At 45.2% G+C, this 13,642-nt stretch overlaps 1 protein-coding gene across 4 annotated transcripts; it reads right to left on the reverse strand.

Moving 5' to 3' along the window:
• Positions 1-5,873: 5,873 nt before the first annotated feature.
• DMRT2 (doublesex and mab-3 related transcription factor 2) lies at positions 5,874-12,795 on the reverse strand. 4 transcript variants are annotated; one of them, XM_061425440.1, is made up of 5 exons: positions 12,382-12,471; positions 11,023-11,582; positions 9,258-9,360; positions 7,578-7,658; positions 7,103-7,189 (listed from the first exon to the last, which is right to left on the reverse strand). In XM_061425440.1, exons 2-4 carry the CDS (start codon positions 11,536-11,538, stop codon positions 7,603-7,605), a joined length of 675 nt encoding a protein of 224 aa, XP_061281424.1. In that variant the 5' UTR covers positions 11,539-11,582; positions 12,382-12,471; the 3' UTR covers positions 7,103-7,189; positions 7,578-7,602. The 4 variants fall into 4 exon arrangements, with proteins under 4 accessions (XP_061281420.1, XP_061281423.1, XP_061281422.1 ...); XM_061425436.1 differs by lacking the exon at positions 7,578-7,658 and having other exon boundaries at positions 5,874-7,189; positions 12,382-12,795; XM_061425439.1 differs by lacking the exons at positions 7,578-7,658; positions 11,023-11,582; positions 12,382-12,471 and adding an exon at positions 9,726-9,887 and having other exon boundaries at positions 5,874-7,189.
• Positions 12,796-13,642: the final 847 nt, after the last annotated feature.

Genomic DNA, 13,642 nt, shown 5'->3' on the forward strand with positions numbered 1-13,642 from the left:
CATATGTAGGCTTCTGCTCCAGTAGGCTCTGAGCCCTTAGGGTGCAGGGACCATGTCTTATTCGTATTTTTAACTAATTTGTAAGGGGATACAGTATATTAATATTCCAAGAGCCCCCTATAGCCAGTGAGAGGTTTCCTAATGGAGAACACCATGGCTTATACCACAGGACTCCCCATGGAGACCAAATCCAAGTACCTTACCTGTAAGGCTTGGATGAAAGAAGACAACAGGAATTAGCTGAACTCATCGGATCCTACTCTTGGTACGGAGGAAGGAGTTACAGTATGATGGAACAACAGCAGAGAAAGAAGCCAAAAGATGCACGTAGAGACAATAGTAAAGAAGGGAAGGAAAATTAGAGAAAAGAGAGTGGGAACAGAGGAAAAGCAGGCACACCCAGCAGATGCTTCATCAGAATGGAGGAACCCTCCCCACTTTACCAAAAGGGATTACATTCAGCTGTTTGTAACCATGAGCCAGTGACAACGCATGCACATGGTATCTCCCATAAAAAATGAACAGAGGAAAGCAATTGAGGGCTGCTATAGCAGATCCTCTAAAGGATCAGGCATCTAGACTTTTTTGATTTCTCTGCTTCAGCCTCCTTTGAAGATGGCTGCCAACCTAAATGTCATCACGTGCTACAGGATTCTTCCAAATTCCAGGAATAAAGAATGAAAAACAGAAAAACTCCAAATGTGCTGCTCCTTGTGGTTCCAGTCTCTGTTAGATACCCTCAAGGCTATCCATGGCTGTCCACCTGTGTCACAAGAGTCACGTGCATGCGTGCTAAGCCTCTCAGTCACATCCAACTCTTCTGACCCATGGACTGTAGCCCGCCAGGCTCCTCTTTCCATGGGATTCTCCAGGCAAGAATACTGGAGTGGGTTGCCACACCTAGATGCAAATCAGGCTGGAAATGCAGACTTTTAGCTGGGCTTGTCACCAGTCCAAATAAATCGAGGGCTCTGTCACTAAAGGAGAGGAGAGTAGACACTGAAGAGGCAACTAGCACTTTCAGTTACTTTCCCTAGGTCACGCAGTAATTGCCAAGGGAACAACAAGGAAGCAAGGTTGCCAGACCTGGACTGAACCACCTTTTAGTGTTCTGACCATGTCCCAGTCTTTGGGAGACCTGCTAAGTGCCAAGATTTCCATCCTTCTTATGTCCTTCTCTTTAAAATAAAATCTTACTTAAAAAAAAAAAAAAAGTAGTCTTGTGGGTTCTTTTTTCTACTTAAAAGAACCTAAATAATATAGGCCCACTTATCAGCATGTATCTGGCATACAAAATGTTCTTAGTCGATGTTCATTAAACTGAATTCCATGAACAACCACATACTCTAAACATGTTCAGATATAACAAGGTAGAAAACAACATAACTAAGGATGGTAGAGTATGATAAAAGCTTGGTACAACCATTAAAATAAATATAAGTGGGTGCCACAAACCAAAGTGTACAAACTGCAGAATCCAGCCATATCAAAAACTAACAGCCCTAGGGCTTATTAAGAAATAAGCCTAAGCTTACAGACCTAGAATAGGAACAAAAAAGTTAATCCAAAAATAAATAAAATCAGGATGGCCAGTAGAATTCTAGTCCCAATTGAAAATCCAGCCTCAAAATGAAGTGATGTCTTTATGATTCTACAGGGAATTGCAGACTCTCCTTTTCTTACTTCATCCTGACCTTCAGCCATTTCTTTGCTCTTTAGCACTGCTGAGACTTTCCAGAAGACATTCCAGAAAGTTTCTTAATACAAGTTAATGCAAGTCTTTCAGTCTACAATCAGAATTAAGCTTTTAAATGAAGATGATGTGATAACACACTCACTTAAACTCACATTAAAAGGTACATGACTGACACTGGAGCCTCTCTGGGCAAAGCAGAGCTAACTTGGTGAGGAATGGAGATGGTTCACTCGCTAGGAAACGAGAAAACCACGTGGGACGGGTGTACACTTGAGAAAACGGAGTTCTTGACGCTGGAAAGTGAAATCAGGAAGTGGGGACTAGGGGAAGAGATAGCTACACACCCATGTTCACAGCAGCATTGAAGCAACCCAAGTGTTCATCAACAGATCAAAGGATAAAGAAAATGTGGCATACACATGCAACGGAATACTACTTACTGTCTTACAAAGGAAGGAAATTCTGACATATGCTACAACATGCATAAAACTTGAAGACAATATTCTAAGTGAAATAAACCAGTCACAAAGGGACAAATACATTATGTCTCCACTTATATGAGGTACCTAAAATAGTCAAATTCACTGGTGGCTCAGTGTTTAAGACTCTGCCTGCCAATGCAGGAGACACTGGTGTAATTCCTGGTCTGGGAAGATCCCACATGCTGAAGGGCAACTAAACAAGTGTGCCACAACTACTGAGCCTGTGCTCTAGAGTCCAGCAACTACTGAGCCCACACATCACAACTGAAGCCCGAGCACTAGAAAGCCCGTGCTCCGCAACAGAAGTCACCACAATGAGAGGCCCACACACCCCAACTAAACAGGAGCCCCTGCTCACCACACCTAGCCCCACGCAAAAGCAAGGAAGACTCAGCACAGCCATAAATAAATAAATAAAAGGAGAACGGTGTTTGTCAAGGGCTGTGGGGAGCAAGGAGTTATTATTGTTTAGTGGGTAAAAGGGTTTCAGTTTTGCGAGAAGAAGAGTTCTGGAGAGGGATGGCGGTTATGGTTGTACATAATGTGAATATTCTTAAATACCACTGACTGTGTACTTAAAAATGGTTAAGACAGTGATTTTTATGCTATGTGTATTTTATCACAATTGCAAATACATATTACTTTTTAACCAAATTGAAAGAATATCTAGGCATTAAAAAAAAGGGAAAATAGAAGCAACTTGTTTGCTTCATGACTTTGCCTAGGTCTTCTACTTCTGCCACCAAGGGGTCAAAAAGAAAGGGAACTTTCGTAACTGACATGGCAAAATTGAGGGAACAGTACAGAGATCTCCCATGTCCCCCCTTCCCCAACACATGTATAACCTCCCCCTTATCAATATCCCCACTAGTGTGGAACGTTTAACTAATGAATCTTCACTGTCACATCATAATCACCCAAAGTCCATAGTTTACATTAATATTCACTCTTGATGTCAGATATTCTATGGGTTTGGAGGGAAATTTTTTTAATAATTCATAGTTACAGAAAAACCTAAATGAACTTTTTGGCTAACCCAATATTAAATTATTCATAATGACTCTATTGCATTAGAACCTAACATGCACAGAAGAGTGTGTTAAATGTGTATTAAAATAATAGAAATGTAAACATTTGCTATTCAAAGTGTGGTCTAAAGACAGCAACACAGGCAGGCCCTGGGAGGAATGTTAGAAATGCAGAAGCTCAGGCCCATTCCAGACCTACAGAATCAGAATGTGCATTTATCAAGATTCCCAGGTCATGCATTAAAGCTTGAGAACCATTGTTGTAAAGGATTCAGAACTGCTTGATCCATTGAGATGGAAGGAAAATAGGTTATTAAAGTGCATTATTGTACTGTTGAGTCAAATTGAGGGAAAGGTCCATGTTTTGCTATTCCTTAAGTTCTTAAAAATGATTAAAGCCAAATCCATTTATTGTTTTGAACATAAAAAATACTTAAACTGAAATTTTTATTCAATTTGTTGAAGACAGTATTCTCTGAAGACTGTATATAGCCAAATACTAGCTTTTACAGAAGAGAAAAGATTAAAAGAAGCAAAGTGCCAAGCACAAAGCTCTCACTGAGTGGCTGATGGTAGATATGAAATTCCAAGAACTCATCATTACAGCAGAATTAATGCATGGTAGAGTAATATATTCACCAAGGAAAGTACTGACCCTCATAAATGTTCAAAACAGTGAAATTTTGGACACTGGTAATGTGAGGAAAACTACTAATATTCACAGCCAACTGGATTCACTTAATGAGATTAAAATGATATACAGAGAGGTCAGCAAATATATGCTCAAATGTCCAATGAACACAAAAGTATAAAAAATTTGACAAATATATATATATATTCCCAATCCTAAAATGTGGTAAGAAAAAGACAAAAATCCACGTGTGGATTAAGAAAGCCATCTCAATGGGATTTTTTATGTGGTTTTTCTAATGTGATTCCCCCATTACCTCTGCAGCAGTTAGTTTCGATGCTAAGTTTACACTCAATGTGTGTGTGCATCAGTCTCAATCATGTCCTATTCTTTGCAACCCTTTGGACTGTAGTTGGCCAGGCTCCTTTGTTCATGGGATTTTTCAAGCAAAATTACTGGAGTGGGTTGCCATTGCTTCCTCCAGGGGATCTTCCCCACCCAGCAATCGATTCTACATCTCCTGTGTCTCCTGCATTGCAGGCAGATTCTTTACCTGCTGAGCCATCGGGGAAGCCCTTATACTTAATATGAAGAATAAATTCCTAATAGGAGGAAAACAATTAGTAACTGTAAAGATAAAACAAAGATGACTGGGGGTGGGGGCAGAGGGGCAACTGCAGTGCAAGATTCTGTCTCTGACACCAGGACTTCATGACTAGAAAACACTCTGCACTTAATGAGAATCTTCAACAGTTATTGGGATCTCCACCTGCTTTCATTTTCTTTTTTTCTGGCGTACTTCCATTCACTCTGGCTTTTGCAACAGTAAAAATAAGAAAATCTGACTCAACTAAACCAAGTGTTATTTTACAAGTACAAACTGAAAATCAATCTACAGTCTGGCTTGTTTTTGCAACTGCTGTTGATTTTAAGCAACAATCCAGAGAACCCCTTGAGCCTTATATGAGCTCATCAGTAGCAAGAAAATCATTCTTAAATAATTTTTAATGTTTTTCAGAGTGAAAAATTCTTCAAACTACTGAATGTCTTGGCACATTCCATATGCCCACCTAGCGTTCCTGTTACCCAATGAGAGCAGAGTTGAAAGTAAAAACCTCACTCCATGGCAAAATAAAAGGTGGATTTGGCTCTTGATTATTTGAAATGACCATAACATCCTAGTACTTGATTCCAGGTCCACGGGTGAAGTCTTCAGGGATGAATTTCATACTTTCGTAAATGCCTTACTGACATTTTATCAATCTTATAGAACAACAGATAACATTTTGTTGAACATAACAAGGGGATAACAACTTAAAAACAGGGAGGAAGTTGTAAGAAACAAGAAGCCACCCTTATGCTGTGATAAACATCTGCAGGCTTCGGTAACTATCTGCTGAAGCAGTTTGAAGACAAAATGTTTTTATCTCAGAAGAGAGCTACACTGAAAGCTACACCTTTGACACTGGCAAAAATGTGGGACACGTGAAGCTGAGACTCCCAGATCAGCTGCGAGTTGTGACGAGGTCTGCTGCTAAATGCCTGCTGTCACCAGATCCCAGGAAAGAACAAAGTAACGCAGAGCTGAGCTGGGGTTCACCATGTGCAGGGGAACCTGCTCTGTGGCTCCCAGCAACCTAAAAAATCACAGAATGAATGTTCAACCTAGAAAGGAAGCCTGAGGCCCATCAGTGAAGGAAACTGGGACCCATGCCAAGAACCTATGTCATATAAATGATACTAAACTTCATTTCCCTTCAAATTAATTCACTTTGTCCAATCACATGAAATGAAGATTCTATAAACTAAATCTTCCTTATGTTCTCCTTAGCTATGTTTGCCTCAGTCTTAAATACCTACACTTAGATGACCTCCAAAATGCACAACAAAGGCATTATAAGTGTTCCCCTATGGCTCCCAGAAACCATTAAGAGCACCTGAAAATACACAGCATCACAGAAAAATAAAGAACACGTTTCATGGACACTTGCTTTTTTACCTAGACAGAGAAACTATTTACTTAAGCAAATTCTGGGTCTTTTAGAAAACAGTGTCAATTTTATTGCTTTTTGAAATGGTATGTAAAGCCTGAAAATTTGCACATAAGCAATTTCCATCTTTAAATATATTTATGTGGTAAGGTAAAGTACATGCATAAGATTATACAGAATTTTTTTAATCATCATCATTTACATTAGAAATTTCTTTATACAACTTTTATCTTTAAAAAAATTAGTGACTAGTAAGAATCCTCTGAGACGGCAGCAAATCCAACTTTCCATTTAAGCAGCCTTTCACTGAGAGACATGAGTGATGGCAGATGAAGGCCTCTTAAGAATAGACTCAACAGAAAATGACAGGGGTTCATTCACTGAGAGTTTTGTTCCGACTTGTTTGGCTACGAAAAGGTCTTTTGCACATCTATCTATTGTAAATGTGTATTTCTGGTTCTCCTTGACTAAACACTCCCTGGGTTTCTTAGGGGCCTCTTCAAAGGCCTCTTTGACAGATGATGTTTTCAACTCGGGACCTGATTTGTCATTATGAGTTTGTTGGAATAATGAGTGGAATGGATTATGTTTAAGTGGCAGAGGGTGCCTGGTGCTTTCTTTGCTGATCTTGGTTAAGACGTGCCCTTGAGCTGCCAGGGTGTCCGTGTCAACAACGGGCGAGAAATTCCGTCGGGGTGGGGAGAACGCAGACCTCTCCGGGAGGGCCTGGTGACCCTGAAGGTCACTTCTTAAGATGTGGCCCTCAGGAGTGTGAGGCAGCACCAGAGAGCCTTCCAATTTCGGTGGCATCATGTCATGATCTGCTCCAAGTCCATCCTGCAGTCGTACTCCCTTCAAGTCCCAGCTGGTCCCAGGCTTCAGGGCCTGAACTGACGTGGTAGTGTTCAGCAGGCACTGCTGGTAGAGGACGGTGTCACTAATGGGGCCACACTTGGGCCAAACTAAAAGTCTCGAGGAGAGGGGATACTGTCTGTAAGTCGTGGCCACGCTGACATTAGAAGAAATCAGTTCCATATTCCCAGAGCCTGAATACTGCATGGTGAGATCAAGGCAGGTGGGCAAAAAATTGCAGAAGTCTTTGCTTGGTGGTTCCACTGGGGTGGGGCTGTAGGCGCTTTTGTAGGAGCTGTACTCAGAACCATGCACCATGCGGTTGGGCAGGAATAAGGCAGCAGCTTGGGAAGCTTCCAACATCTCCCTCTCTTTATATTCTCTCTCCAGCATAATGTTCTCCAACTCTTTATCAGCAAAGGCCCGCCTTTTCCTCATCCGGTCACTTACAGGGGGAGGTAGAGGTAAACTCCCTCCCACATAAGTCTCTGGTGGAATGGGGCGGTAGCCTAAAATAAGTAAGCATTGCACATGACAGAGATTAACATCTAATAAGAAAAAATCTGGAAATCCAGAAGGCAACAGAAACAATACATATCAGCACAACAGTTATGTACAGTTCCATATTACTAATATTTTTATACAGAAAGCAAAAGTATGGGTTCAATTTAAAATGAATCCCTTCCCAGGGAAGAATATCCATACTGTAACTTTTTGTTGTTGTTGTTGTTATGATAGGTTTGTTTATTTTGACAGGCATACTTGACTGGCTGAAATTTTAATATTCTCCCCAGGCGCCTATATATTAAGAAGACAAGGCTGCTCAGCTTGCTTCAATCAATTCTTTATTACTATCCATGTCACCTTTTTCCATTATTTAAAAAAAGATATCTATACCTAGAGCTGATGTCACTTTTATTTTCTAAAGTTGGCTCATTATGTACACATTGTTACAGTTGCAGAATAATCCAAGGAGAACTAGGGAAAAAGAGAAAGTTAAAAAAGATTAGTGAGGAGAAAAAGAGGAAAGACTTAAGGAAACAGAAAAGCATAGAAAATTGAAAAGAGCTGTTAACTAAAGAGACTCTGCAGTGAACAATTTAACCGGGCCCCTACCCCCACCTCTGACTACCAGTACAAACAAAGGCCAGAGTACCCCCTGCTATACGGAAAATAACTGATCTGAAACATCTTTCACCAGTACTAATCACATTGGCCAGATACCAAAATGGTTGAACAAGCAATCACTAGAACATAGATTAAGTCATTATACATCTTATAAATAGGGATAAAGTAAAAAACAAAGATTAGTATAAATCATAAATAGAATTCCTGGCAGCACAAAATACTTTGAGTATTTCATCAGCCCCAAGCACTCACCACTGTCAAGTCTGTTTGAAGGATTCATTTGTGATGTTTGTGTTTACATAGTGACAAACCCATCATACTCATTTGCAAATAAAATATAATTTGAAAATGAATGTGTACATTTCTATGGTGAGCTCTTGCCAGAAAGTTATTTACTTGGATTTTCTATTCCATTTTGTCCTCCCACTTCTCAAGTTGCTTTGGCACAATTTCAATTTATCAGTGTGGTCCCTATGGTTATAAATCTGTTTACCCAGTTTGTAACCAAATTCATTTTGAATGCATGAGAAGCCATTCTAAGGTCAGAAGTATACAGCGCAGGGTGAGACATGAACAAACTTTAAAACCTGTCCAGAAACAACTCAATTCAGAAGCCACATAGGAAAAACAATTCAAATGCCTACTTTAAAAAAAAAAAAAAACCTGCTTTTCAACCTGAGCCTTATGAAATGGCAGCAATTAGAGCAAATATAAACTTTCCCTTTCTTTAAATGGTGAGAAACAGTCAATATATTATTATATCAATAAATAAATTCCATACCCAAACTGAACCATTTTTAAAAATCAGTAGTATTGTAAGAAAAAGTAATATATTCCCAAGCTTTAGAGAAAACAAACACACGGAGAGAGAGACATCACTCTGTTCAAATTCAACCTCCACTTCTCTTGTGTGATTCAAAACTTTTTCCACATTCTACAATCTATAAACTGTCAATATAGCAAAATGAAGCGTGGAATAACTGCAATTTAAGTAGATAATCCAGAGAGAAAAGGAGGTATTAAAGGCTGGACTGCCCAGACTAAAGGCAGTGGGTAGCTGTTAAACTCACTTGACTCATTCTATTTAGTTCCAAATGAAACTAAAGATTTCTTTTCTTTTAATTTAATTTATTTCCTTCCAGGACATCTGCTCTGGGATCACTTGGCAATGTATCTGTACATCCCTCACACTAGGGCAAATTTCACATGTACTCCATGTTAACCCATTAACTACTAGGCAGAAAACAAAATTACCAGTGAAAAAAAGGAGGTATGTGAGATTAATTTTCCCAAATCCTGATTTCCTTCCCAAACCCAAACTTTCCAATAAAAAGCAATTCCCCCTCAGATTGCTCCTTCACAGATAAGTAAAAATGCCATGTGCCTGAATAATGAGAATCACTGAGAACACAGTTTAAAAGGCTAAAGGATAATTCTGCGTTGCTTTACCTTCTAAAATGCTTTTGGCCAGCAAACTGGGTGCCCTGACTTGCCTCTGATACACTGCTTTGCGCTCGAAATTATTCTGTTTCCCGGAAAGCCCCTTCTTGTCCTGTAAATACAAGAAACATAATCAATAGAGCCCTAGGGGGGGGGGGGAGGTGGTGTAAGAGAAGGGAGAGGCATGAGTAATCTTCCTCGTTCTAAATGTATTTATTTTCCCATCCCATGTAAAGATGATTCTAAACAAATTAATATCAGCACCACTTAGTTCCAGCACAATGAGCTAGATGCTCTGTCTGAACCCTCCAATTGTGGGGCAAGGGCCCGGGCTTTCCCTGGGGCCACTTTTCGAGAGTCATCCAGACATAGTCCACATTCAGAAGTGGAGGGACAGGCGGGGAGGACGTGAAATCCACAGTGGATGAGACGGTAGGAGCCGGGCCCTAAAACAGAGCTGCGGCGAACCGCTGTAACCTCGGAGCCCAGCCTAGGGCCAAAGACTCCGCCGGGCACCCGACGACGTTGGTCAGAGATGTGGAGCAGGTTTCTCCTCGAAGCAGGGCTGATGGGATCCGGTACAGAGAGTCGACGCGGAAAAGTCGAAAGTTTCCAGGTCTGCCCAAAACTCCAAGCTGTTCACTGGGCACCCGAAGGTGAGCAAAACCAGAGTCGGGCGCACCCTCTGTCACCGCCCGGTAGGTGGAATTCCGGGCCCTTCCCCACCCGCGTCCCCGCCCGCAAGCCGCGGGGAGCGCGAGTGAACGCAGAGACCGCCTTGCAACACGCGGGACACCCGAGGAGGCCGCGCCGCGGCCCAGGCACCTCTGGAGCCCAGCGCGCCGCGCTCTCTAGGGCCTTTGGGAGGCTTCCCATGAGGATCACTGCCCAAGGCCTGCCTGTGGTCCACTCCCCGGCCCCTTCTCGCCAAAAAGTAATATCAAAAATTCTCCATCCACCCCCAAGTGGGAGCTGCCCGCTCTCTTCGGAGCGCGCTTGCACAGGGACACAAGAAACACACAGTCCCAGGCCGAGGTTCAAGAAGACCCTTTCCCTTAAAGAAGATTCAGGCTCTCCTCACAGCCATAGCCCCGCGCTGGCGGCAGAGATCTGTCAACTGGTTCTTAGGTAGTTCTCCTGGAAGTCAGACGTCTCTTCAAAATTCCCACGTCACTTTTGCTCTCATCTGTAAGAAACGGCAACTCACTCCAGTGTTCTTGCCGGGAAAACCCCCTGGACAGAGAAGCCTGGTGGACTACAGTCCGTGGGGTCGCAGAGTGGGACACGACTGACAAACACATAAATAGGCAGCAACTTTCCTAAGTGGCCCGTGACTGCGGAAGTGCTGTGAGCTCTACGTGCTGGGTGGTTCTTTTTCTCGATCAGCTGGATAATACGCCCATGGACTTAGGGAGCTGCAATGGCCTCTGTCCTCCGCTTCCCAACACCACCAAAATAAACGATAAAATATAGAAAATCGAAATAAAATTATGTCCCATAATGTCCCCAAAGGAACTAAACCACTTTCAAGACCTCTCTGCCTGCTTCTTCACACAAAATCTTTTCTGCCAAGTTCCCCAGCGATGGCCATGGCTTCCTGCCTCCCGACACCGCAGGCCAGCGTGGGCAGAGGTGTCCTCACATCCTTCTGAGGCAGGGCCAGGCGCCTGGAAGACCCGGGCCGAAGAGTGTGCGTTACCTGCCTCCCCGACTCCCGACCCCCACCGCGGCCCCAAACACCCGGGAGGGGGTGAGCCGGCTGGCGGGTACGCACCTCCGTGGCCTGCTGCCTCCGGAGCGCCACCTGGGCGGCCATGACGCGCTGCCGCTCCACCACCAGCAGGCAGTTGGCGCACTGGCAGTCACGCCAGCGGCAGAAGCGCTTGTGGCCCTTGAGGCAGGAAACCACGCCGTGGTTGCGGCAGCGCGCGCACTTGGGCGTGCGACTGAGCTTGCGCGGCTCCGCGCCGCCGCCCGCGTTTGCGCCGCGCTCCAGAGGCCCGGCGGGCGCCTGCGAGGCCTGCGGCGCCGTGGACGGCCTTGGGGCCAGGGCTCCCTGCCGCTCCGGCCGCCCCGGCACCCCTGGAGATGCGGCCGCCTCCTCCCCGTCTCCCTCGTCCTCCGCGTCGACGTCGTCCTCGTCCTCCGCGTCGTCGTCGTCCTCGTAGGCAGGCGGCGGGCTGGGCCCGGGCGGCGTTGGCGGCGGTGCCCCGCGGCTGTCCTCCTCCAGCTCCAGGCTCTCCACGTCGATCTCCCAGTCCACGGCGGGACCCGGCTGCCCGTCCGCCATGGCGCACCACGCCTCGCCCGGGCCTATGCTCAGTGGCCTGCACTCTGGAGAGACAGGAAAACACCCAAAGACCCACCGACCGACAGCCGTCAGGCACCGTCCCCAGGCTTGGGGCCCAGAGCGCCTGGTCTGCCTGCCTCCGACCTCTTGAGAAGCCCACTTCTCTACACGTCCTTCACATCCAGACCACACGAGCATTTATTTCTTGTATCTTTAGGTCCCGTCACGGTTCCCCAACCCAACAAGGTTCCTATCTGTGCATTCTAAGTGCTCTGTGAACACCAACCCTCTCTGGCTTTACACACACACGCTTTTGGGACAAGTCCCTGGGTAAAGATAGCGTGTTCAACTACCACGGCCTTGGTCACTAGTCAGGCTTTGCCATATCCAACTAGTATAGCCATGATGAATATAAAAATGTCCATGGAAGAACTGTTTTCTTCCAGATCACAAGGGACCTTTGGACCCTGCGAGGTACCACCCACAATTCCCACACACCTGTCATCCTCCTACACCTGTCGGGCTTGGAGAGATTCTCTTATCCTCCCCAAACTCACCCCACACCCCAGCACACTCCCCCCACCCCCAGGATACTCCAGATTTAATCAACTAAAAATCAAAGTTGTTTTGCTGCCAATAGAATCCCATGGGGACATTGGGCACAGAGCTGCAGACACCCGTCCAGCATCAGCAGTGTTTCAGCCGCGCAGCACTAAGCCAGGCGGGCTCTGTGTACATCGTTCATGATTTGCACTTAAAGACAAGACATACAAGTAGAATAGGAAAGGTAGGGAAAGATGATTCACGCCCTTTGCCCACCCCAGCAACATCACATCAACTCACCAAGACTCTGAGGCCCCGGCTAAGCAGCCTAGGCAAAAGAAATCCAGCCTTGGGACCTTGCTCTTGGGCTGCTGGCAGGGCTTGCAAACAGAAATCGGGGTCGCCACACCCTGTCACGAAATCTGGGGCTGACAGCTGGAGGCCCGGAGTCCAGTGGATGAGGAGTGGAAGAGAAGGAGCATGGAGAAAGTGAGTCAAATTCTTAGCGACCAGACTCCGCACATCCCGGACTCTGATCATTCCTCAGCAGCCAGGCGCTTCACCTCGCTGAGTCTGCTTCTGGCTTTCTCTGACCTTAGCTGAACTGGAAGGTTGGGTCGTCTTGACCAGGTTTCGATCTCGAGTTCCCAGAACGCGCGGACGGGCGGGCGCAAGCAGCAGCGAACAGCGCACTGCCCCTGGCTGAAGTCGCCAGCCTCGGCTCCCTTTCCCAGTATTATCCGCTTGGGCCCCCGAGCTCTGTGCCCGCTGATTGGCCGGTTGTCAGGCGGTGTGCACGCTGATTGGCCGAGGCGCTTCGGCCCGGCGCTCCCCGCCTCCTCGCAACCGCCGCGCCCCTCCCGCCGCGCTCCGCCAGAATCCTCCCTGGCGGCCTTCGGTGCAGCCGGGAAGTCTGTCCCGAGGTTAAAACCGAAGTGTGACGGCGCCGGCGGGAGCGAAGTCGCCATTTATCTCGTGGGCTAGAAAATAAGTAGACAACAGTCTTACAAATCACGTTGTCCTCAAGAGAAAGTAACAGACGACAAGGCAGCTTTCAGAAAAACTTAAGTCATCTGCATCACCAGTGTGTCTGCGACTCAATCATTAACCCAGTGTTAGGAGCGGAAATAAGAGAAGCGCACGGAGGCATCCTACTTTCTCCTGCAAGAATAAATCAATGGTTACCTTGCACCCCAGCGCCGGCTTAAGAGGACATAATGACCTGCAGATACTTTGGGGGCTAGCGCCACTCATCCTCAAGGTGAAAAGTGGTTCCTCGTTAACTTTCACCACGCCCTTGAGATAGGCAGGTCACCAAGTCACTTATATTTTTCTATATGAATTCCTATGAGTTGATTTGGGAGAGAACGGGATATACGTGCCATTAAGAGATCTAAGTACAATATATTCACTCTAAGCATTTTTTTTTAAACGAAACCGCCTTTTAAAGAGAACTTTTTGGTATTCGTGAATGTATTTACAAGAGGGAAAAGGGCTCCTTCGTAAATCTCTTACGTAAATATTTTAATAACGGTTACGTTTCTGACATCTTGAAAAAGGG

This window comes from Bos javanicus, chromosome 8 (genome assembly GCF_032452875.1).
Source record: "Bos javanicus breed banteng chromosome 8, ARS-OSU_banteng_1.0, whole genome shotgun sequence".
Lineage (NCBI taxonomy): Eukaryota > Metazoa > Chordata > Mammalia > Artiodactyla > Bovidae > Bos > Bos javanicus.

Bases quoted from the DNA above. Each gene is read 5' to 3' on its own strand.
- DMRT2 (XM_061425436.1), bottom strand. From the start codon at position 11,538: ATGGCGGACGGGCAGCCGGGTCCCGCCGTGGACTGGGAGATCGACGTG. The intron at 9,361-11,022 runs GTGCGTACCCGC...TTGTATTTACAG, and splicing joins GGAGGCAGCAGGCCACGGAG to GACAAGAAGGGGCTTTCCGG. The intron at 7,190-9,257 runs GTAAAGCAACGC...TACTTATTTTAG, and splicing joins GGCCAAAAGCATTTTAGAAG to GCTACCGCCCCATTCCACCA.